This window comes from Scyliorhinus canicula, chromosome 13 (genome assembly GCF_902713615.1).
Source record: "Scyliorhinus canicula chromosome 13, sScyCan1.1, whole genome shotgun sequence".
NCBI lineage: Eukaryota > Metazoa > Chordata > Chondrichthyes > Carcharhiniformes > Scyliorhinidae > Scyliorhinus > Scyliorhinus canicula.
Genome location: NC_052158.1, coordinates 82,526,611 through 82,552,740, shown reverse-complemented (window position 1 = coordinate 82,552,740; position 26,130 = coordinate 82,526,611). Strand labels below are relative to the sequence as shown.

Sequence of the window (26,130 nt, the reverse complement as noted above, 5' to 3'; positions counted from 1 at the left end):
CACCACCTGGAGATTCCCTTCCCAAGTCACTCACCATCCTGACTTGGAAATATATACCATTCCTTCACAGTTGGGTCAAAATCCTGAAATTTCCGCCTTAACAGCATTGTGGGTGTACCTACACCTCCGGGATTGCAGCAATTCAAGAAGACAGCATACCACCACCTTCTCAAGGGCAATTAGGAATGGGCAATATATATTGACCACGTCAGCGGTGTCCACATCCCGTAAATGGGAAAAAAAAGCCATCTCTCCATTCAGACTGTTTTGTAAATAATTTTGAAGGGAGCATCTTTTGATGGATTAATTTGGTTTGCTGATGTCTGGTGTATGAGGAGGGACTTGTGGATGTGAGGGTGTGATTTGGATGCAGTTTCTAATGATAGTTTTCGAGAAAGTTTGGTGAAACAAATATTGGAAGGCGAGGTGAGCCCAACAGCAAAGTTACCCTGGCTGAACGAATAACTAGAAATCCTGCATGTAATAATAATAATCTTTATTAATGTCACAAGTAGGCTGCAATGAGTACTATTGCAATAAAGATACTAATTTGACTTCAAATGTTTTGCAAGTCTCTGCACCAATATAGTGGTGCTGGAATGGGTGAATTGAGTAGGTGTATATGTTCATTATAATGGCTGTCATCAGGGGACAATGGGTCTTGATTGAATCACCCTGGATAAACAGGAGTATCCTTTTTTCCCCATTAACGAGCTAGGGTCTGGCTGGGACAATGGCCAGTGGTGGGCGTACAGCTATGACTCAATGCTAGCAGACCAGCATAAAGAAAAGAACATCAGAACAGATCTTCAGCGATAACCTGGGAGTCCCCCAGGCACAACCATCGCAAGAAGAAAGGACCCCGGGTTTCAAGGCCCAGCGAGGATATCCACATTGAGTGATTGTAGCCTTGCCAGCCTCCTTCACTAAGTGTGGGTAAAACCTCAAGCTCAGCTGTGAATCTGAGTCAGACTGTGGAGTGAGAGAATTGGGAGTAGAATTGTGTTAAACCGTGAACCTGTTTTGTTCTTTGTTCATCTCGCACCTGGATAAAACTTTGATTTATATACTAGTCAAAGTATCTGGGGCGAGATTCTCCGCACTCCCGACGGTGCGGAGAATAGCGTGGCTCGTAAAATTTTACGGCCACGCTGTTCCGACGCCCTCCCGCTATTCTCCCCCCCCCCCCCACGCCCGACTCCCGATACGAATCGCTGCCGCCGTTTTTTTACGGCCGGCAGTGATTCACAGCTGATAGATGGGCCGAGTTCCCAGCCCTTTACGGCTGTTTTTACGAACGGCAAACACACCTGGTCTGGCCGTTCGTAAAAACGGCCGTAAACACTCGCATTTTATAACCATGGCACCGATTGGCACGGCAGTACCATGGCCGTGCCAAGGGTGCCATGGGCCCGCGATCGGTGGGCACCGATCGCGGGCAGCGGGCCCGATGCCCGCGCACTATTTGTCCTTCCGCCGCCCCGCAGTATCCATTCGCGGGGCAGCTGAGGGGCATCCCGGCCCGCGCATGCGCGGGGTTCGCGCAAATACGCGATGACGTCATCCGCGCATGCGCGGGTTGGAGTCTTCCAATCCGCGCATGCGCGGCTGACGTCATATGACGCGTCAGCCGGCGCTAACTCGGGCAAGCGGGCTTAACGAAATTCGTTAAGCCCGTGATGCCGGAGCTTACGGCGTCGGGCTGCTAGCCCCGACCGGGGACCAGAATCGGGGCAGCAGGGTAGCATGGTGGTTAGCATAAATGCTTCACAGCTCCAGGGTCCCAGGTTCGATTCCCGGCTGGGTCACTGTCTGTGTGGAGTCTGCACGTCCTCCCCCTGTGTGCGTGGGTTTCCTCCGGGTGCTCCGGTTTCCTCCCACAGTCCAAAGATGTGCGGGTTAGGTGGATTGGCCATGCTAAATTGCCCGTAGTGTCCTAATAAAAGTAAGGTAAGGGGGGGGGTTGTTGGGTTACGGGTATAGGGTGGATACGTGGGTTTGAGTAGGGTGATCATGGCTCGGCACAACATTTAGGGCCGAAGGGCCTGTTCTGTGCTGTACTGTTCTATGTTCTAGAATCGGTTCCCGGTCGGGAAGGGGGGGGGGGGGCTGGCGTCAAACGCCCGGGTTTGACGCCAGCCTTACGATTTCTCCCGGTTTGGGAGAATCGCGCCCCTGATGTTTTACAGATGCAACAGAGTCAAAATGTTGACTGTTTCTCTGTCCATAGATGCTGCATTTTTCATCATGTTCTGTTTTCGTTTCAGATTTCCACCATTCGCAATATTTTGCTTTTATTATCACAATGTTATTTAATGTGCAGCAGCGTAACATACTCACAGTAGCAAAGACACCAGTAGCAAACACACATTCAATGTACTGTACCAATGGAATAAATGCACCAGAGCACTTTAAAAAGCAGGTGATGTGTTTCATGAAGCCACTAGATGGGTTCACTGATTGATAAATAAGCTATTTTATGACTTAAAAAGGCCCTGTAAAAGTCCATACAATTATTCAAGGAAGAGCAGGGGAGTTCAAGCTAACATTTATCCCACAAACAACATCACTAAAATGGATTATCTTGTCATTATCATATTGTTGTTTATAGCGCCTCGCTGTTCATCAATTAGCCACTACATTTCCTCCAATGGTGCTACTTTTCAGTTCCCTGACTGTAAAGCACTTCAGGAACACCTGAAGTTTTGAAATGTGCTATATAAATGGAATTTTTATATGATCTTTTGTTAAAGTGGAGAGACTTTTGGTATTAATCAATAGGCATTAAGGGTTGCAATCTTGAACAAGGGAATTTTTTTGCCCTTTCCCTCAACCGTTTCTTCTGAAGAGAGACCCACAGGAAGGATATCAAAAAGCAAAATATTGCAGTTGCTGGATATCAGAAGCAACAGCATCAAACACAAGAGACAGTCAGACTATATCTGGTGAGAAAATGCACCAGCTTTAGGTACAAAGCCTTGCTCATAACAATGTCATTGTCAACTACTCATGACTTATCAACTATGCCGTTTGGACCCGACCCTCAAATTTATGTTTTGATCCTGTTAGGGACCAGTAAATTATTTGTTTAAAGTGGACAATGTTTGAAATCCCAGTTATCTGTTGACGGAGAAAATAGCCACAAGATTCCATGGTTTCTTAACAAACAAAATAAACTTTAAAGGATAAGTAAAACAATTTAGAGTATCTATCTTGTGCTCCAACATTCAGAATCAACATGGGACCTCTCATCGATTTCATAGAATTTACAGTGCAGAAGGAGGCCATTTGACCCATCGAGTCAGCACCGGCCCTTGGAAAGAGCACCCTACTTAAACCCACACCTCCATCCTATCCCTGTAACCCCACCCAACACTAAGGGTAATTTAGCATGGCCAATCCATCTAACCTGCACATCTTTGGACTGTGGGAAGAAACCGGAGCACCCGGAGGAAACCCGCGAAGACACTGACCTAGCGGGGAATCGAACCTGGGACCCTGGAACTGTGAAGCAACAGTGCTACCTACTGTGCTACCATGCCCCGTGTCCCAGAACTCCCTCCTTGTTTGATGTCCTGGATCCTTCACCGATGTTAATGCAATTGAATGCCAAGAGGCGATGGTTAGATCCTCTCTTATTGGAGATGGTCATTGCCTTACACTTGTGTGGTGTGAAAGTTACTTGTCGCTTGTCAGCACAAGCCTGGATATTGACCAGTTTCTATTGCATTTGGACATGGACTGCTTCATTATCTGAGGAATCATGAATGGTGCTGAACATTGTGCAGTCATCAGCGAACATCCCCATCTGATCTTTCGATGGAAGGTAGGTCATTGATGAAGCAGCTGAAGATGGTTGAGCTTAGGACACTATTCTGAGGAACTCTTGCAGTTATCATAGATCATAGAATTTGCAGTGCAGAAGGAGGCCATTCAGCCCATTGAAACACACCAGCCCTTTGGACTGCTGGGCCCCTCCCGAGCTGAGGGCCCTGACTGGTTCTGCTACCGGTCAACAACTGCCTTTGACAAGACGAAACCTTCCTTATTCTATTTGGCGTGCTTGTGGATCCGTAGACTGTGTGTTTGCTGAGCCCCTTCTGGGCTGAAGACTTCTTACACCAGCGGTTTCTTCCTGCAGGGAGGAGGTCGGATTCCATTGGGTGCTCGTTCTAGGGTGGTATCACCGACTGTGTTTTTGCTGAGTCCTACTCAGGCTGAAGACCTCGCAAACCAGCGTCATTTCCATTGGTATGGTCGACCTAGGGTGGGAGCGCGGACTGTGTTTTTGCTGGACCCCCTCGTGGGGTGAAGATCTGGCTTTGCTCCTCTATACTCCGACCCTCCAGCTTCTCAGGGGTCTTCCACCTCAGGCACCATTCCATCTGTGGTACCCCATCCTCCTGTGCCACTATCCTCCTCCTCCCACTGTCTAGTCTCTTCCTTTCCTCATTCTTCCACATACCTTCCAAAGGGGAGAGTACATTGTTCCACTTTGCTCTTCCCCTAACCATCCCCCCCCAGTCTATTCCCAATCATCTCCAACATGACAAAGCCCACATTGGGGTGGGCATGGCACTTGCCCTAATGGCTGTTCCACCTACGCTGGTGGCGGGGTAGTGTAGAGTCACCTATGTAGGGGGAGGGAGGGTGGGGTGGGGCAGGGGGGGGGGCTCTTTGGCCTCCACCACTCCCGCAGGGGGTTAACAGGGGGTGAATGTGATGAATGTGTAACCACTATAAATTCACACTGTACATTACTGTGTCCCTGTGGGCTCTATCTGTGAGCCGTTGTGCGGCTCTGCCCACAGGGGGAGATGAGGAGCATGTACAGGGCTCCGCCCTTGACTCCACCCCCAGCAGGAAGTATAAGTGCTGCGGTCCTACGAGTCCGCCCTCAGTTCAGCATAGTCGCAGGCAGGCTCAGTTGTAAGCCGATTAAAGCCACCGTTTACTTCAACTTGTGTCTCTGAATGAATTGATGGTCGCATCAATTTAATCAGCTTAAAAACTACTATGGAATCAGCCCTCAAACCTGACTGACTGGAACTCGATCCACAGGCCACAGAAGCAAAGGAAATTTTACTTCAACTCGTGTCTCTGAATGAATTGATAGTCGCATCAGGGACATCCTGGAGAGCGACTATGCAGGGGTCCTGGGGAAAGTATCGCGACCGGGAAGATGCCCCTCTCATGCTGCAGAGCCACCATTACCTTGCTGCCAAAGATGGGGGATCTCCGCCACCTTAAAAACTGGTGACCAGTCTCCCCTCTCAGCACGGACTACAAGATCTTCACCAAGACAATGTGATCCACCCTGACCACTCGTACATGGTCCCGGGCCGTACGATCCATGACAACATCCATCTGGTCCGGGACCTGGTCCATCATTCCCAGAGGGCTGGTCTGTTGAGCGTCTTCCTGTTTCTTGATCAGGAGAAGGCGTTCGACAGGGTGGATCACGGATATTTATTTGGGATTCTGCAAGCATTCGGGTCCAGGACATATTTCGTCCCCCGGATCCGACTTCTGTTCACTGCCGCAGAGCGTCTCGTTAAGGTTAACAGGTCCCACGGGCAGCACTGCGGCCTCATGGCACCGAGGTCCCAGGTTCGATCCCAGCTCTGGGTCACTGTGTGGAGTTTGCACATTCTCCCCGTGTTTGCATGGGTTTCGCCCCCCCCCCCAACCCAAAGATGGGCAGGTTAGGTGGATTGACCACGCTAAATTACCTCTTAATTGTAAAAAGTTAATTGGGTACTCTAAATTTATATTTTAAAAAAAGATTAACTGGTCCCTGACGGCACCCCTTCGGTTGGGAGAGGAGTGCGTCAGGGCTGCCACTTGTCTAACCAACTCTATTCTATTTGCGTGGAGCCTTTCCTGCGCCTCCTGCAGAGGAGGTTGTCAGGGGAGGTCCTCTCGGCTTACGCTGATGACGTGCTCCTCATGTTCACTGCCCCTGCTGACCTGCGGAGGATGCGAGAGTGCCAGGCTGTGTACTCCAACATGTCCTCTGCCAGGATCAACTGGGCCAACTGTTCCGGACTCCTGGTCGGTCCGTGGCAGATGGAACCCTCCCAGAGGAGCTCAGGCCTTTCACCTGGAGCAGGACCAGCCTTCTCTATTCAGGAGTCCATCTTTGCCCGGCTGAGGAATCCTGGCCGGCTAACTGGCAGGAGCTGAAGACCTCCACACAGTCACCCAAGGCCGGAATTGAACTCATGTCCCTGGAGCTGTGAGGCAGCAGTGTGGCAACTACTCACTGTGCTACAGTGCTGCCCAGTATCATGTTCTGGAGCTGAGATGATTGATCTCCAACTACCAGGGTAGCACAAGGGCAGCACGGTAGCACAAGTAGATAGCACTGTGGCTTCACAGTGCCAGGGTCCCAGATTCGATTCCCTTCTGGGTCACTGTCTGTGAGGAGTTTGCACGTTCTCCCTGTGTCTGCCTGGGTTTCCTCCAGGTGCTCCTGTTTCCTCCCACAGTCCAAAGATGGGCAGGTTAGGTGGATTGGCCATGATAAATTGCTCTTAGTGATCAAAAAAAGGTTAGGAGGGGTTATTGGGTTACGGGGATGGGGTGGAAGTGAGGGCTTAAGTGGGCCGGTGCAGACTTGATGGGCCGAATGGCCTCCTTCTGCACTGTATGTTCTATGCTCTACCACAATCATCTTCTTTTGTGCCAGGTATGACTCCAACCAGTGGAGAGATTTCCCCCTGATTCCCATTGAATCCAGTTTTGCTTGGGCTCCTTGATGCCATACTGGGTCAAATGCCACCTTGATAACAAGTGTAATCACTCTCGTCTCTGGCATTCAGCTCTTTTGTACATGTTTGAACCAAGGCTGTAATGAAATCAGGAGCTGAGTAACCCTGATGAAACCCAAACTGAGCATCCGTGAGCAGATTATCCCTGCGTAGGTGCATTGTTGATAACCCTTTCCATCACTTTATTAATGATTGAGACTCGACTGATGAGGTGGTAATTGGCCAGGTTGGATTTGTCCTGTTTCTCGTGTGCAGGACATACCTAGTCGATTTTCCACATTGTGGGTAGGTACCAGTATTGTAGCTGTACTGGAACAGTTTGGCTAGTGGCCCGGCAAATCCTGGAGCACAAGTCTTCTGTACTATTCCAGAATATTGTCAGGGCCCATAGCCTTTGCAGTACCAAGTGCCTTCGGCCATATTCTGTGGGGTAAATCAAATTTGTTGAAGACTGACATCTGTGATGCTGGGGACCTATGCAGGAGATCGAGATGGATCATCCGCTCTGCACTTCTGGCTGAAGACTGTTGTGAATGCTTCAGCCTGGTCTTTTGCACTGATGTGCTCGGCACCTCCATCATTAAGGGTGGGGATATTTGTGGAGCATCCTCCTCCAGGGAGTCGTTTAATTGTTCACCACCATTCACAGCTGGATGTGGCAGTACTGCAGAGCTTAGATCTGATAGGTTGGCAATAGGATCGCATAGCTCTGTCTGTGGCTACTTATGCTATTTGGCAGGCATGTAGTTCTGTGTTGTAACTTCAGCAGGTTGACACCTCATTTTTCGGTATGCCTGATGTTGCTCCTGATATGCTCTCCTTCACTCTTCATTGAACCAGGGTTGAACCCCTGGCTTAGTGGTAATGGTAGAGTGAGGGATATGCCGGGCCATGAGGTTACAGATTGTAGTTGAGTACAGTTCTGCTGCTCCTGATGGCCCACAGCGCCTCATGGACGCCCAGCCTTGAGTTGCGAGATCTGTTCTATGTTCATCCCATTTAGTACTGTGGTGGTAGTGCCAGACAACACGATGGAGGGTATCCTCAATGTGAAGATGGGACTTTGTCTCCACAAGGACTGTGCAGTGGTCACTTCTACTGATACTGCCATGGACAGTGACATCTGCAGCAAGCAGGTTGGTGAGGATGAGGTCAGGTATGTTTTTCCCTGTTTTTGATTCCCTCAACACCTGCTGCAGTCCCAGTCAAGCAGCTATCTCCTTTAGGACCCGGCCAGCTCGGTCTGTGGTGATATTACCGAGCCACCCTTGGTTATGGACATTGACGTCCCCACCCAGAGTGTATTCTGCGTCCTTGCCAACATCAGTGCTTCCTCCAAGTGGTGTTCAACATGGAGGAGTACTGATTGATCAGCTGTGATATGTGGTAACCAGCAGGAGGTTTCCTTGTCCATGTTTGGACAAGTGACTTCATGCGATCCAGAGTTAATGTTCTGGACTCCCATGGCACCTCCCTCCCGACTGTCTACATTTGTGCCGCCATCTCAGTGATAGTGAGGTGTGAGACAGTATCTGTGAAGTGTGATTTCATGAGTTTGACTGTCAGGCTGTTGCTTGACTAGTCTGTGAAACAGCTGGCACAAACCCCCAGATATGGAGGACTTTCCAGGGTCGACAGGGCTGGCTTCCAACAATGGTTTCTTGGTCATCATCCAGGTGTTTTATTGAGCTAAAGTTCCACCACCTGCTGTGGTGGGATTCAAGCCTGAGTCCCCAGAGCATTACCGTGGGTCTCTCTATCACTAGTCCACTGACAATATCACTGCACCATTGCTTCATAGTGATAATGGATTAGCAGTACTCCAGAGGCCCAGGCTAATGCTTTGGGGGCACAGGTTCAGATCCAAATTAGTAAAAGTAATTAATTCATAAACAAACTGGAATAAAAATCTAGTCACAGTAATGGTGACCATGTAACTATTATCGATTGTTGTAAAAACCCATCAAGTTCACTAATGCTCGTTAGGGAAAGAAATCTGCCATTCTTATCTAGTCTGGCCTCCATGTGACTCCAGAGCCACGGCAATGTGATTGACTCTGCCCTCCCAAATGGCTTGACAAGCCATTCAGTTGTACCAAAAGTGCTGGACTGCAGCAGTACAAGCAGGTGACAAACCATCTTCTCCACAGCTATTATGTGTGGGGAACAAATTCTGGCCGTGCCAATGTCACCCTCATTCTGAATAAGGGGCGACTAAAAATCAGTACAATTATTACAGATCCTGCATGGTCCTTTGGAATGCAACCCCGTAAATTTCCAAAGTCACAGCATGAACTTAAAAAAAAACTTATTGGTGATGAGACAGTAAAATAAAATTATTGCCAAAGAACATATTATTTGTGATTTAATATTTACTTTAATTGCCATGTGAGGAAAATATATAGTTGGTCTCTTCTTAGCTGTAAAAACACAAAGGATCTTACTGTAATGATACAAATTGCATTTTTGAAACAATTTGTTATGGATCTCTAACTAAGAGATCATGATAGATAAGAGACCAAAGAACAAGCCCTTTTACTTGGTAAGTAATCATTAAAATGCGAGCAACGATTTATTACATATACATTCTGCCAAAGCTATTTAAAAGCAAGTTGTAAGTTAAGATCGTGGTTGCGTATATTCATTTTTCTGTAATTACAATGTTGTAATGACGATTGTCAATTTGGCAGAACCTCCTGGTGTTTGGGATGTTTTCAGAAGGGAAATGAGTTCTTTAAAGTTCATCCTCACTGTTCCATTCCTCCAGGCAGACGTAGCACTAGCAGAATGGTTGATTTGTCCTTGATCTGGTAATCAGAGAATTTCTTTCCAACCTCCAACTGCGTGCTGGCAAAAAGAATGCGAAGGTCATCTGCGGCGGCTATTCAAAAAAAAAGAGACACTCAGGAAAAAAATTGAACCAAAACACGAACAAAACTGCAAATACATCCCAAATACCATTAGTTATTATTCTTATTTTTTTTAATGAAAACATTTTATTAAGGCTATTATGATTTTATAACAAAATTTCAAATGTAAACATAACTCAGTAAACAATCTCCCCCCCCACCAAAAACCATACCCAGCCTACATGGCTTAGACACCCAGTTCCCCAGTCCCTCTTCCTCCACTCGCTGATCCCGCCTAAACTATCTCCCCCCCACCCCCGCTTACCGTATCTACTAACAGTTTAATTTGCCCCGAAGAAGTCGATAAAATGGCTGCCACCTCCAGATGAACACTAATGTCGATCTTCTTCAGGTGAACCCGAGTTTCTCAACCCGGCCATGCCACTAACCCAAACTCTCGATTTTGCGGGTTCCGAGTCCATCCACACCAAGAAGATCCGTCTCCAGGCTACCTGGGAGGCAAAGGCCAAAACATCAGCCTCTCCCACCCCCTGGACTCCCAGGTCTTCCAACATTCCAAAAAATCGCCACCTCTGGACTTGGCCCCACCCTCGTTTTTAGTACCGTGGACATGACATCGGCAAATCCCCTAAGCATCTGACATGCCCAAAACATGTGGACATGGTTTGCGGGCCCTCCCTCACATTGCCCACACCTGTCCTCCACCCCTTCAAAAAACCTGTTCATCCTGGCCACCGTCATGTGTGCCCTGTGGACCACCTTAAATTGCATCAGGCTGAGCCTGGCACATGATGAGGACGTGTTGACTCTACTCAGAGCATCCTCCCACAGACGTGCCTCTAGTTCCTTGCCTAAATCATCTTCCCACTTCCGCTTTACCTCGCCTATCTGGATTCCCTCCCACTCCATGAGCTCTTTATAAATTTCTGGGGCCTTCCCCTCCCCCACTCCCATTTTAGAAACTATCTTATACTGTACCCCCTGCGGCGGTAGAAGCGGAAAGGTCGAAACCTGCCTTCGTACAAAGTCCCTCACCTGCAGATAGCGAAACCCATTCCCACCCGGCAATCCGAACTCTTCCACCGAATCCTCCAAGCAAGGAAAGCTCCCATCAATAAATAGCTCTCTGCAACTTCCGAAACCCTCCATCCAGACTCCCCGGCACAAACCATTGGTTCCCACAAATTGGAGCGCACACCGAAGCTCCCTCCACTCCCATATGCTTCTGCCACTGCCCCCATACCCTCAGAGCTGCCACCACCACAAGGCTTGTGGAGTACCGAGCCAGCGTGAATGGCAGAGGTGCCGTTACCAATGCCCCTAAACGTGTGCCCCTACAAGATGCCACCTCCACCCGCTCCCACACTGACCCCTCCCGCACAACCCATTTCCTGATCATGGCTATATTTGCCGCCCAATAATAGTTTCTAAAGTTTGGTAGGGCCAGTGACCCCCCCCCCCCCCCCCCCCCCCCCCCCCCACACCCTCGGCCGCGCTCCAACAGCACTTTCCTTACTCGCGGGGTTTTACCCGCCCACACAAACCTAGAAATCACCGTATTAATCTGCTTAAAAAAAGATTTTGGGATAAACTGGAATACAAACAAAAGTCTCGGGAGAACCGCCATCTTTATGGTCCATACCCTCCCCGCCAGTGACAGCGGGAGCATATCCCAGCTCCGAAAATCCTCCTTCATTTGCTCAACTAAACGGGCCAGATTTAATTTATGCAACTGCTCCCATCCCCTTGCCACCTGAATTCCCAAGTATCAAAAACTTCCTCCCACCACTTTAAACAGCATCCCTCACAATCTCCTCTCCTGCCCCCTCGCCTGGATCACAAACACCTCACTCTTACCCATATTCAATTTCTACCCGAAAACCAGCCAAATTCTCCTAAGATCCGCATAATCTCTCCCATTCCCCCTCACGGGTCAGAAATATACAGGAGTAGGTCGTCCGCATACAACGAGACCCTGTGCTCCACTCTCCACACCCCCGGACAAACCTCTTCCGGCCCTTCGAGGTTCTCAAGTGCCAACGACTCTATAGCCAAGGCAAACAGCAGTGGGGAGAGTGGACATCCCTGCCGCGTCCCTGGTGCAGTCTGAAATAACCCGAGCTCACTTGCCACCGGTGTCTGGTGCAGCAACCGGACCCAGTCTACAAAGCCCTGCCCAAACCCAAACTGCCCCAGGACCTCCCACAGGTAATCCCACTCCACCCAGTCGAAGGCCTTCTCCGCGTCCATAGCGACCACTACTTCCACCTTCCTACTCTCGGAGGGCATCATGATAACATTCAAGAGCCTCATAACATTGGCCTCCCTTTGACAAATCCTGTCTGGTCCTCCTCTATCAACTCTGGGACACAATCCTCTATTCTCAAGGCCAAAATATTGACCAACAATTTGTCATCTGCATTCACAATATTGACCAACAATTTGGCATCTGCATTCAAAATATTGACCAACAATTTGGCATCTGCATTCATCTGCTACATCTAATCTCCAGTGCAGGCACTGGCCCCCTGTGGTAATCACCACTGTTGTATATGTTAGGAGATGTGTGGTAAGACCCTGTACTACAGGTACGGGGGTAGTCCCTGCCTCCTGGCTCCGCCCAGTAGGAGGAGTATAAATATGTGTGCTCCCCGTACAGCAGCCATTCCGGCAGCTGCTGTAGGAGGCCACAAATCTCAGAGTAATAAAGCCTCAGTTGTATTTAACTCTCGTCTTAGTGTAATAAATTGCACGATCAATTGCACAAACGTTTTCAGAAGATGGACCTCCGCATCAAGCCGGATCGTCTGCAGCTGGATCCACAGTCAAGCAACACCAAAAAAGGACTTTGAACACTGGCTAGCTTGTTTCGAAGCTTACATCAGGTCTGCACCACACCCAATTCCGGAAGCTCAAAAGATCCAGATCCTCTACACGCGGCTGAGCTCCAGCATTTTTCCACTTATCCAGGACTCGCCGACCTACGATGAAGCCATGGCACTACTGAAAGAGAATTACGCTCAGCGGACTAACATGCTTTATGCCAGGCACATGCTCGCAACTCGTAGTCAACTCCCTGGTGAGTCAACAGAAGATTTCTGCCGTGCCCTAATTCCCCTGGTCAGAGACTGTGACTGTTAGGCCGTCATGGCCACGGGACATTCGAACCTCCTCATGCGGGACGCTTTTGTTACGGGGATAGGGTCAGACCACATCGGCCAGCAACTTTTAGAGGGGGCCATGCTCGACCTCACAGAAACCAAAATGCTGGCCCTCTCAATGACGATCGCCTCGCGCAATATTCAGGCCTACATCCCTGGCCATGCGGCCCACCCTTCCTACGCATTGTGGACCCCGCAGACGGCCGCCCCATTGGGGACCCCTCAGCCAATCCTATGCCTGTGCCACGCGCCAGCCAGCCAACCAGAGGGGCCCCCAATGTTATTTCTGCGGTCAGCAGAAACATCCCTGCCAACGTTGCCTGGCCCGCAGCACCCTTTGCAAGGCCTGCGGTAAGAAGGGGCACTTCACTGCGGTGTGCCAGGCCCGCTCAGTTGCCGCTATCGCCCTGAACCCCCCCCCTCCCGTGTACGGACAATGGCCGCTGCCATCTTCCCCTCCCCGGGCCACGTGCGGCCAGTGGGCGCCGCCATCTTCTCCTTCCCAGACCACGTGCGGGCCATGGGCACCGCCAGCTTCTTCCACCCCCGCCACGTGCAGCCCATGGGCACTGCGGTCACGTCCACCCCAGGATCACCAGGCGCCGCCATCTTGTCTCCCCCCCGGCACATGGGCGCCACCATCGTTCCAGGACCCGTGCCCCCCATCGTTCGACACCAGCGACAATCAGCCGCGACAGGCTTCGGTCACAATCGACCAGACTTGTCCACACAATCTGGCCACCACCTCGACAAGCGTGAAGATCGATGGGCACGAGACCTCTGGTCTGCTGGACTCCGGGAGCACCGAAAGTTTTATTCATCCCGATACGGTAAGGCACTGCTCCCTCACGGTAAACCCCGCCAATCAGAGAATCTCCCTGGCCTCCAGGTCCCGCTCCGTGGAGATCCGGGGATATTGTATTGCCACGCTCACGGTCCAAGGCGTAGAATGGAGCAGCTTCCGCCTCTACGTCCTCCCCAACCTCTGCGCTGCCCTGCTACTCGGCCTGGACTTCCAGTGTAACCTCCAGAGCCTAACATTAAAATTTGGCAGCCCCCTACCACCCCTTAACGTTGCGGCCTCGTGACCCTAAAGGTTGACCCACCTTCCCTATTTGCAAATCTAACCCCGGATTGCAAACCCGCCGCCACCAGGAGCAGACGGTACAGCGCCCAGGACAGGACCTTAATCAGGTCCAAAGTCCAGCGGCTGCTTCGGGAAGGCATCATCGAGGCCAGCAACAGCCCCTGGAGAGCCCAAGTGGTAGTGGTGAAAGCTGGGGAGAAACACCGAATGGTCGTGGACTGCAGCCAGACCATCAATCGGTGCACACAGCTCGACGTGTACCCCCTCCCACGCATATCTGATATGTCCATCAGATTACACAGTACCGTGTCTTCTCAACTGTAGACCTAAAATCCACCTACCACCAGCCCCCCATCCGTAAGGCGGACCGCCCATACACCGACTTCGAGGCAGATGGCCGCCTCTACCATTTTCTCAGGGTTCCCTTCAGCGTCACCAACAGGGTCTCGGTCTTCCAAAGGGAGATGTACCGAATGGTCGACCGGTCCGGGCTGTGGGCCACTTTTCCTTACCTTTACAATGTCACCATCTGCGGCCACGATCAGCAGGACCATGCTGCCAACTCATCCAGTCCACCCTTTTCCCCCTGACGGCCGAGGCTCAACAGGCCTTCAACCGTATTAGAGTCGACATCGCCAAGGCCGCGATGCACGCAGTCGACGAGACTTTACAATTTCAAGTGGAGAGCGATGCATCATACGTTACTCTAGTCGCCACGCTCAATCAGGTAGGCAGGCCTGTGGCATTATTTTCACGAGCCCTTCATGCCTCCGAAATTCGGCACACCTCCGTTGAAAAAAACGCCCAAGCCATCATTGAAGCTGTGCAGCATTGGATTCACTCTCCTCACTGACCAATGGTCGGTAGCCTTCATGTTCAATAACACACAGCAGGGTAAGATCAGGAATGATAAAATCTGAGGTGGAGGATCGAGTTCTCCACCTACAACTACGAGGTTTTGTATCGCCTCGGTAAGCTCAACGAGGCCCCAGATGCCCTATCCCGAGGTACATATGCCAGCGCACAAGTAGACCGACTCTGGACCCTGCATGACAACTTTTGTCACCCAGGAGTCACACGGTTGTACCACTTCATCAAGGCCCACAATCTGCCCGACTCCGTCGAGGAAGTACGGGCAATCACCAGGGACTGCCAGAACTGTGCGGAGTGCAAATCGCACTTCAAGGCCTCCCATCCCTTTGAACACCTCAGTGTGGATTTCAAAGGGCCCCTCCCCTCCACCGACCATAACACGTATTTCCTCAGTGTGGTTGATGAGTACTCCAGGTTCCCTTTCACCATCCCATGCCCCGTCATGAAGTCTGCCATAGTCATCAAAGCCCTCAACACAATCTTCGCTCTGTTCGGATTCCCCACCTGCCTACATCCACAGCAACAGGGATGAGTGATGAGCTGCGTCAGTTCCTGCTCAGCAGGCGTATCGCCTCCAGCAGGACGAGAGCTATAAACCCTGGGGAAACGGGCAGGTGGAGAGGGAGAACGGGACGGTCTGGAGGGCGGTCCAGCTGGCCCTACGGTCCAGGAATCTCCCGGCCTCCCGCTGACAGGAGATCCTCCCCGATGTACTGCACTCCATTCGGTCGCTCCTATGTACTGCGACTAACGACACACCCCATGAACGTCTCTTTGCCTTCCCCAGGAAGATCACATCCGGGGTGTTGCTCCTGACTTGGCTCGCAGCTCCAGGACCCGTACTCCTCCGTAAGCACGTACGGCTGCACAAGGTGGACCCATTGGTGGAAAGGGTGCAGTTGCTGCACGCTAACCCCCAGTATGCCTATGTGGCATACCCCGATGGCCGCCAGGATACTGTCTCCCACAGGTTCCACACACACCCCTCTGGTCCGGCGCCACCCTCCCCTCTCCCCGCGCACCCAGCAGCAGCCCCCTCAGGACCATCCGTTCTTTCCTTGCCCACGCCCGAGGATGAAGAGGATTTCGGCACGCTCCCGGAGTCACCGAGGATCAGATCACCACCGGAATCGCCGCCACCACTGCGTCGCTCTCAACGCCACATCAAGGCCCCGGACCGGCTAATCTTGTAATTGGTTCGGGACTGTTAATGCACCTTGTACTGGAGTTGAGAAAAATTTTTTTTGCCTCTGTATATGAAACTTGCTCTGTATATAGTTCTCCGCCACTACTACAGGTTCGCCGGTAGTCCCTGCTTGCTGGCTCCACCCAGTAGGCGGAGTATAAATGTGTGCTCCCCGTACAGCAGCCATTTCGCCACCTGCTGTAGGAGGACACACATCTTAGTGTAATGGAGCCTCAGTTGTATTCGACTCTCGTCTTTGTGCAATTGATCGTGCATCACCCCCCCTCCTTACTCACCCGTATGTCCAACCAGTGTGGGGCATGGTCCGACTCAACAATCGCCGAGTACTCGGTGTCTACCACACCCGACAGGAAAGCTCTATCCAGAACGAAAAAGGTGATCAGGGAGTACACTTTGTGTACGTGGGAGAAAAAAGAAAACTCCTTTGATCTCGCTGTTCAAACCTCCACAGGTCCACCTCTCCCATCTGCTCCATAAACCTCTTTAGTTCCTTCGCAGCTGCTGCCACCCTCCCTGTCCTCGAACTCAACCGATCCAGCCTTGGATCTATAACCGTATTGAAGTGCCCCCCATGATCAATCAATTTGAGTCCAGATCAGGAATCTTCCCCAACACCCGCCTCATAAACCCCGTGTCGTCCCAGTTTGGCGCATAAATGTTCACCAGCACCACCGGCATCCCCTCCAGCTTCTCACTCACCATAATGTATCCACCCCGCCCACCCCACCCCAGTCCACCACTATACTTCCCACTTCAAATGACACCCGCTTATTCATCAAAATCGCTACCCCCCTACTTTTAGAGTCTAGCACCGAATGAAATACCTGCCCACCCCTTCCTCAGCCTAGTCTGATCCACCACCCTCAGGTGTGTCTCGTGTAGCATTGCCACGTTGGCTTTCAAACTCTTCAGAGGCGTGAACACACCAGCCCTCTTGACTGGTCCATTCAGCCCTTTATTCTTAGTTTAAGATAAAACAGATTTAAATCCAGCATCAGCTGCAGAAAGCTAAATTCCAAAGTTGGGGGTTAAATCCTGTAAAACTCAAGATTTTAAAACGGTGTCAGCAAGATGTAGTTCAGTTGTTCCACACACAGTCACAGTCCCCACATCCGGTGTTTACAGCTCGGGGAGGAGGGAGGGCCAATTCCCAACTTCCATCCCCTGGTGAAATGGTTGCCCAAGCTTTTGTATCCCATTAATTTGCCCACGCTTTTTTATGTCATTAATTTGAAAAGGCCACTCGTTGCTCTCATTCCCCACGTACCTGCTTGTCCGGGTAGTTTCTGCAGCAGTTTTTCCTTGAACCCGGCAACCGTCATCGCGTTAAATTCTGCCTCAGATTCGGAAATATCAACAGTGAGCTTCTCCCCTTTTAACCCCACCACAAACACTTGATAGATTTTCCCCATTGAAAATCTGAGGGAATTCGCAAGCAGCTGTATCACCTCCGAGCTTCTCGAAGTCAATCGCAAAACGAATTGATTTCAAGTTTCACTTTTAGTTTCGGGCTGTTTGGTGTAACCACCCATTTTAATATGGCCGTAAACAACTTCATTAAATGCTTCACGCCAAATTGTGTCACTAAATTATGAAATCCTTTCGCACCTTAGGGCAATTCCACAATGCAATAAAGCACCATTCCACAGTGTGGAAAGTCACCTGCTGTAAATTCCCACACTGTGGACTACGCTCCAGTATTTCTGGGCGGAATTCCCCATTTTACTACCTTTTAAACTGAATTTTTTCAGAGTTGCTGAAATCGAAAAACGTTCCAACTGCATTTTAGGGTGCAGCTGTAGCCAGAAGACCATTTACACAAATAATCCATTAAAACATTTAATTGGGCATGATTTATGTAGATTGTTGCTATTTTTTACCCCTTGTTGGGATTTCCGGTGGTGGCGATGTGGTGAACAATCGCATGAAATGTGGCTCTCCTCCAGAAATGTTTCACTTAGATCCTTTTAACGTGGAAATCAGCCACGAAGCCAATAACCTCGCCCACCCACCACCACCTCCACGCTAAAACGAACAACCACCCAAAGAAATGTCCTCAAGTCAACCAAGAAACTGAAAAGACAATAAGATCAGCAACAGTATGGAGAGTGTGGTGAATGTAATATATAGATGTATATATGTTAATTCACACTGTCTTTGTAAGCGCCGTAGCGCCATCCTACCACTAGGGGGAGTAGTGCTGGGAGCACTCAGGAACTTGTACTGGGCTCCACCCTTGGCTCCGCCCATGACTCCTCCCCTTAGTGCAGCTGTATAAATACCCTTGTCCAGAATCAGCCTGAGTTCACTAAGAGTTCATCAACGGGTAACAGGCTGGCTCTGAAGTAAGTCGATTAAAGCCTAGATTCATATTGGAAACACTTGTCTGGTGAATTGATGGTTCCATCAATTTAATCGACTTAATAACAGTAAAGAACGATTATGGAATCGGCCCTCAAGCCTGGAACTCGACCCGCAGGATGCAGAGGCTAAAGAAATCTTCTCCCACTGGATCCGGTACTTCAAGGCCTACCTGGCAGAAGCGAGCACAGCCGAAACAACAGAGGAACAGAAGTTAAGTCTACTGCACGCGAGGGTGAGCCACAGAATCTCTACGCAACTAATCTCAGCCAGTTCATATACTGCGGCGCTAGCAGTTCTCGATAAAATTTATGTAAGGCCCATTAATGAAGTTTACGCTCGCCATGTGTTCACGATTCGCCGCCAGTGGCCTACCGTAATCACTCGCCGAATTCCTAAGGGAACTCAATAATTTGTCCAATGACTGTAATTACCAAGCGGTTACCACGGCTGAACACAGGGAATTGGCGGTACGCGATGTTTTTGTAGCGGGCCTCAGGTCTAACTATGTGCGCCAACGACTGCTGGAAAAGGGGGCCCAGGACTTAGAAACGACTGTGGAAGCTGCTACCACGATGGAGGTCTCCTTCCGCAGCCTTAACTTGTTCCCCGCGGACCCCACGACCCAATCATGGGCCCCCGACCAGCGACTCCCCCAGGCCTGTGCTACGCGGCCGCCCAGCCACCATGCTGCCCCAGCCAGCCACTATGCTGCTCCAGCCTGCCACTATGCTGCCCCAGCCTGCCATTTCTGCGGCCAGAACCAGCACCCGCGGCAGCACTGCCCGGCCCGCAATGCGACCTGCAGCAGCTGCGGGCGAAAAGGCCATTACGCAAGAGTGTGCCTCGCTAAAAGGGCCCCAGCTTCCAAGTCCCCAGCAACTCGCAGTAATCGCTCCCCTCACTCGCAGGCCCGCGGGGCCTGAAACGCTGCGGCCTATGCCCCGACTCTGCCCCCTCCAGCCACGTGCGTGCCATGGGGGCCGCCATCCTGAAAAACCTCCACCACGTGGCCAGCCACGTGCGACTCATGGGGCCGCCATCTTGGACGCCATCTTCCTCGCCGCCTGCCACGTGCGATCCACGGGCCCGATCGGCATCTCCGCGCTCGGACAACTCTGCGGAAGAATTCGAATTCGACTATGAACTCAGAGGGCAGTCATCACAGGGCCTCTCCAGCACAGCTGATCGAGCCGCCGACTACCCGCAACTCAGCGCGGTCACCCTGGACCAATCACGACCAAAGAATCTACGAAACTCGATGCCAGAGGTCCATATCAACGGGTACAAAATGCCATGCCTCTTCGACTCCGGGAGCACGGAGAGCTTCATACATCCAGACCTGGTAAGATGCTGTTCGCTCCCCGTTTTCCCCGTGCAGCAAACTATCTCGCTCGCTTCAGGCTCCCATTCGGTCCAGATCCAGGGGCGCACCGCCGCAACACTCACAATCAGAGGCGCTAGCTACTCGAAATTTAAACTCTACGTTTTGCCCGAACTCTGCGCGCCACTCTTATTAGGCCTAGACTTCCAATGCAACCTCAAGAGGTTGCTAATCTAGGGGTCGATTTAGCTCACTGGGATAAATCGCTGGCTTTTAAAGCAGGCCAGCAGTATGGTTCGATTCCCGTATCAGCCTCCCCGGACAGGTGCCGGAATATGGCGACTAGGGGCTTTTCACAGTAACTTCATTGAAGCCTACTTGTGACAATAAGCAATTTTTATTTCATTTCATTTCAAGAGCCTCACCCTCAGCTTCGGAGGGCCCCTGAACCCACTCACGATCTGCAGCCTCACTACGCTGCGAATTCCCCCCCCTCCTCTCTTTGCCAATCTCACTAAGGACTGTAAACCCGTAGCCACTCGTAGCAGGTGGTATCGCCTGCAGGATAGGGTATTTGTCAGAGCAGAGGTCCGAAGGCTACTCAGTGAGGGGGTTATAGAGGCCAGCAATAGTCCCTGGAGAGCTCAGGTGGTGGTCATTAAGACCGGGGAAAACTTTCGTATGGTGGTCGACTACAGTCGGACCATAAATAGATTTACGCTCCTCGATGCATATCCCCTCCCCAGGATTGCAGACATGGTAAACCAGATGGCCCAGTACCGGCTCTTTTCCACGGTGGATCTGAAGTCTGCATACCACCAGCTCCCAATCCGCCCGGAGGACTGCCACTACACGGCATTCGAGGCCGATGGCGCCTCTTCCATATTCCATCTTCCTCAGCTATGTCATGGAAAACGGAGTCCTGGGCCCCGACCCGGACCGTATGCGCCCCCTCTTAGAACTCCCTCCCCCTCATTGTCCCAAGGCCCTCAAACGGTGCTTGGGATTTTTTTCCTACTACGCCCAGTGGGTCCCTCAATATGTGGACAAAGCCCGCCCACTCTTTAGGACCACACGATTTCCCCTGTCAGCCGAGGCACGCCAGGCCTTTGGCGGCATCAAGGAGGACATCGCCAAAGCAGCCATTCGGGCGGTGGATGAGTCCACCCCATTTCAGGTAGAGAGCGACGCCTCAGAGGTAGCTGGTGCAGCCACGTTAAATCAGGCAGGGAGACCAGTTGCATTTTTCTCCCGTACCCTCTCCGCTTCAGAACTCAGACACTCCTCAGTCGAGAAAGAAGCACAAGCCATTGTGGAGGCTATCCGTCACTGGAGGCACTACCTCGCAGGTAGGAGGTTCACCCTCATCACCGACCAAAGATCGGCTGCCTTCATGTTCGACAACTCGCAAAGGGGCAAAATAGAAAACGACAAAATTCTGAAGTGGAGGATCGAACTCTCCACCTACAATTACGATATCAAATATCGACCCGGGAAGCTAAACGAGCCTCGGGATGCCCTGTCCCGCGGGACGTGCCAGCGTGCAGATCGACCGATTAAAAGTCATCCACGTGGACCTCTGCCACCCGGGGGTCACCCGGCTCGCCCACTACATCAGGGCCCGAAATCTGCCTTTCTCCAACGAGGAGGTAAAAGCGGTCACCAGGGACTGCCCGATCTGTGCGGAGTGCAAACCGCTCTTCTATAGACCAGACAGGGCCCGCCTGGTCAAGGCTTCTAGGCCCTTTGAATGCCTCGCGATTAATTTCAAAGGGCCACTCCCCTCAACTAACAAGAACGTTTACTTCTTAAACGTCGTAGACGAGTTCTCCCGTTTCACATTCGCTATCCCGTGCCCCGACATGACCTCCCAAACAGTCATTAGGGCCCTGCATAGCATCCTCACCCTGTTTGGTTTCCCCAGCTACGTACACAGTGACCGGGGTTCGTCCTTCATGAGCGACGAGCTGCGTCAGTACCTCCTCGACAAGGGCATTGCCTCGAGCAGGACTACCAGCTACAACCCCAGGGGGAACGGGCAGGTGGAAAGGGAGAACGCGACAGTCTGGAAGACCATCCTACTGACCCTCCAGTCCAGAAAGCTCCAAGTCTCCCAGTGGCAGGAAGTCCTCCCAGACGCGCTCCACGCTATTAGGTCCCTTTTGTGTACGGCGACCAACCAGACCCCTCACGAGAGGCTCTTCATTTTTTCCAGGGGCACTATCACGGGGGTCTCACTTCCGGCATGGCTGAGGACGCCGGGCCCATACTTCTGAGGAAACACGTCAGGGCGCACAAAACCGACCCTCTTGTTGAAAAGGTGCGCCTGCTCCACTCCAACCCCCAGTACGCATTCGTCGAGTTCCCTGACGGTCGTCAGGACACAGTATCCCTCCGGGATATGGCACCCGCCGGATCCAGCGCCCCCTCTACCCCCACAGAAGGACCTTTCACCCTACACCCCATGCTGCCACCCCCTTGCGCTCCCGAGCTCGCTCCACCAGTTCCGCGCCGGCCAGCCCCCAGTCCCCGGTCGAACCAGGAGAGTATGAAGCTCGGATACAACCCTCCCTGGTCCGCCATCGTACCCCAGCACACAACACCCATCCAGTCACCGCAAGATGCTGCAACCCCGGTACTCCGCAGATCACAGCGGACAATCCGACCACCGGACAGACTGACTTTATAGACCACCACCCCCGCCGGACTTGATTTTTTTTTGCAGGGGGTGAATTTGGTGAATGTAATATATAGATGTATATATATGTTAATTCACACTGTCTTTGTAAGTGCAGTAGCGCCATCCTACCACTAGGGGGAGTAGCGCTGGGAGCACTCAGGAACTTGTACTGGGCTCCACCCTTGGCTCCGCCCATGACTCCTCCCCCTAGTGCAGCTGTATAAATACCCTTGTCCAGAGTCAGCCTGAGTTCACTAAGAGTTCATCAACGGGTAACAGGCTGGCTCTGAAGTAAGTCGATTAAAGCCTAGGACCAGGAAAATAGGTCCTGACGGAAGAACCTCAGGTTCATCAGACTACCTGAGGCCACAGAGGAAAGAAACCCCAATGGAATATGTAGCACAGATGCTAAGGAAGTTGGTTAGAGGAGAAAGCTTCCCCAAGCCTCCAGTGGTGGACAGGGCCCACGGGTCATAGAGTCATAAAATCATACAGCACATAAAAGGCCCTTTGGCCCATCATGTCTCCAGTCAGAAATAACCACTTAACCATTCTAATCCCATTTCCCAGCACTTCACCCATAGCCTTGTACGCCCTGGGATCACAAGTGCACATCTAAATACTTCTTAAATGTTATGAGGGTCTCTGCATCCACCACCCTTTCAGGCAGCGAATTCCAAACTCCCATCACACTCTGGGTAAAAAGGTTTTCCCTCACATCCCCTCTAAACCTCCTGCCCCTCACCTTAAATCTACTAGAGGTTGCTCCGACAAAGGCCCAAAAATAGGAAAACTGCTGCGGGCAATCATTGGAAAGCTCCACAGATTTCAGGACCAAAATCAAATTTTGAACTAGGTAAGGAGCACATGGTCTTGCAAATGGGAAGGTCATATGAGAAGTAGGCAAATTCATTTGAAAAATCGAGCAATAATGGATGCACATGGACCTCTAATAATGTTCTTTCTTATTATTCTGTCTGTCCTGGGTGCTCTCGGGAATGAAACGTGCATGAACTAGAGAAGGGGAGGGGGTAAGGCAGAGAGACACCAAAGTGAAAAGGAGGTGGTGGGGAAGATAAAAGGGCGAAAGATAGGAGGAAACACTGGTGAATATGTGAGCACATGAAAATAAGAGGAGAGGGAGGGCCGTGACACAGCTCTTGGAAAGGATGGAGCACCTGTCGAAGGGGGAACAGAACAACAGGGTGGAAGGAAGGGGGGGAGAAGGGCAAGGGGGAAGAAGTGGGGGAGGGGAGCCCACAGGGGCATGTGGAGGGGCAGCAGAAAGGGCGGGGGACCCGGGTGGGGAAGGCTAGTGCACTGGTTACAGCAGGTCACACGTGGGGATGGCAGGAACAAAGAAGACAACGGCGGCCATCGTGGTTGGCCCCCAGACAAAGGGTGTGCAGGAGCACGTCCACGTGGTAAGTATGGTTGACCCCGTGAGGGGAGGGAGAGATCAGAAACCCCCCATCAGGATGGTTTTTTGCCCCTTGTTGTCCACCATTGTGCAATCTCAATCCATTTAGGGCCACAAAGGGCAGCACGGTAGCATGGTTAGCATAAATGCTTCACAGCTCCAGGGTCCCAGGTTCGGTTCCCGGCTGGGTCACTGTCTGTGTGGAGTCTGCACCTCCTCCCCGTGTGTGCGTGGGTTTCCTCCGGGTGCTCCGGTTTCCTCCCACAGTCCAAAGATGTGCGGGTTAGGTGGATTGGCCATGCTAAATTGCCCGTAGTGTCCTAAAAAGTAAGGTTAAGGGGGGGTTGTTTGAGTTACGGGTATAGGGTGGATACGTGGGTTTGAGTAGGGTGATCATTGCTCGGCACAACATCGAGGGCCGAAGGGCCTGTTCTGTGCTGTACTGTTCTATCTATTTACTCGCTCATTGTCAGGAGGTGTCCACCATTGTGCAATCTCAATCCATTTACTCGCTCATTGTCAGGAAGTGCTTTCCTCCTGCATTATTTAAATACAATACTGAGGTGTTTGTTGTTTGAGGGCAGTTGCGCTTCAATAGAGCTTACCACAGGCCATTTTATCTGCTACCTTGGCAATATACGCCTTGTTCATTTCTGTTACATGTGCAGTACCTGAGGGGCCAGGTCTCTTGAAATCTTAGCACCAAGGCTCATGTTTCTGATACTTTTCTCCCAAAATTCACATTACCTCACGTCAGAGTGGGGCCTGTTGTACCATATAATTGGTCAATGTTATAATCTGATAAAGGGTGTACAGGAGCACATCCACGTGGTAAGTATGGTTGACCCCGTGGGGGGAGGGAGGGATCAGAAACCCCCCCATCAGGATGGTTTTTTGCCCCTTGTTGTCCACCATTGTGCAGTCTCAATCCATTTACTCTCTCATTGTCAGGAGGTGTCCACCATTGTGCAATCTCAATCCATTTAACAAGATGCCTCAACAAGATGCGGGTGATCAGTCCACAGAAGTGTATGATCCACGCTAATTCCTTCTTTAACAGCTAGATGCCTGAAAATCTTGTTATTGGGAAATTGCATCTCATTGTTCCTCTAGATGCCTGGTAGGCTTGTTACTGATTTGTTATTTTGTGTTCATCTCAACTTCACAGTTATATTTCCCATATTCCTAACAACGATGGACTGGTTTTGGGGAGACAGGAACTGAATGAGTTACTTGTTGCATGATTCCTAACTTTTGACCTACTTTTGTAGCCCACTGTATACACCATATACGGCAGCCATATTGCCCCAGAACTGAAGGGAGTAAATATTGAAGGTGTACTGGCAATACATTTCAAGCTTTGATTAGCCTCAACGTTTGAAACTGTTTTAATAATGAATTTTCTGCAATCAGAAAAAGGGATAGTATGAAATAGTTCTATTGCATCCCGACCTAAGATAATGAAAATAAATGGTGTACGTAATTGGGGCCCCAGTTAAATGAATCTGGTTATAACATTGACCAATTATATGGTACGACAGGCCCAACTCTGATGTGAGTAATGTGAATTTTGGGAGAAAAGTAGAGGTTCCAACGAACTTAGTACTGAAGATCTCCCATGGTAGAAATTCCAGAGAACATCTGTCATAGATAAGAGGTGAAGACTCTGGAAGCAAATTCCCGAATAGCTGTTAAAGAAGGAATTGGCGCGGATTATGCACTTCTGTGGACTGATAACCCACAAGAAGTGGTACAGAATCATTGTCTTAAAGTTGTTAAACCTTTTTCTTTTGATTAACCTCTTTCAAAATTTACTATCCAGTAAATTCTGCCTTTGTCTGAACTGATTCAAATCTTATCCGAACCAAAATAAAAGTATTAAACTGCAAATTGGGTGGAGTGATCCAGATAAAAACCTTACCAAAAAGTGCTCCTCCTGGTGGAACAAATAAATAATCGCACCAATTCGACACACAACATTCAGAAATCCAAAACCCGGCGATATCAAACCAGTCAGCCTTTTTTTAACTATTTAGAAATGAAAGTCGGGAGAGATTTTTAAAAAGGCGACTGATTTCCCGTGTTATTGTGAAAGTCAAATCATACTCCCTGTAGTAAAAGTATTTATAAATATAACTAAGCTGCTGGTGAATTAACAAGTTAAAATATACCAAATGTGTCGATTTTGCAGATGTAACTGTGTGAACCACTTGGGATATTTTCACACAAGGGCTGGGGCCAACCCAAACTTTCACAAAGTTAGCCCCGAGCCCTAGTGTGGAGAGTCTTCACTTGAACTCTCGGGGAAATTATTTTGATGGAACAATAAAGAAAAAAATGGATGCCAAAGATCTGAAATTTAAAACAAATCAGA

At 50.6% G+C, this 26,130-nt stretch overlaps 1 protein-coding gene across 1 annotated transcript; it reads right to left on the bottom strand.

The window, feature by feature from the left end:
- Positions 1 to 9,127: 9,127 nt before the first annotated feature.
- On the bottom strand, positions 9,128 to 17,495 carry zgc:194655 (uncharacterized protein LOC794380 homolog). The gene is made up of 2 exons (XM_038817193.1): positions 17,239 to 17,495; positions 9,128 to 9,654 (listed from the first exon to the last, which is right to left on the bottom strand). Exons 1-2 carry the CDS (start codon positions 17,381 to 17,383, stop codon positions 9,521 to 9,523), a joined length of 279 nt encoding a protein of 92 aa, XP_038673121.1. The 5' UTR covers positions 17,384 to 17,495; the 3' UTR covers positions 9,128 to 9,520.
- Between the last annotated feature and the right edge of the window lie 8,635 nt (positions 17,496 to 26,130).

What these genes read in the sequence shown, in the direction of transcription:
- zgc:194655 (XM_038817193.1), bottom strand. Translation starts at nt 17,383, where the DNA reads ATGGGGAAAATCTATCAAGTGTTTGTGGTGGGGTTAAAAGGGGAGAAG. An exon ending in GAAACTACCCGGACAAGCAG is followed by an intron (nt 9,655 to 17,238) that starts GTACGTGGGGAA and finishes TTTTTTGAATAG; the next exon opens with CCGCCGCAGATGACCTTCGC.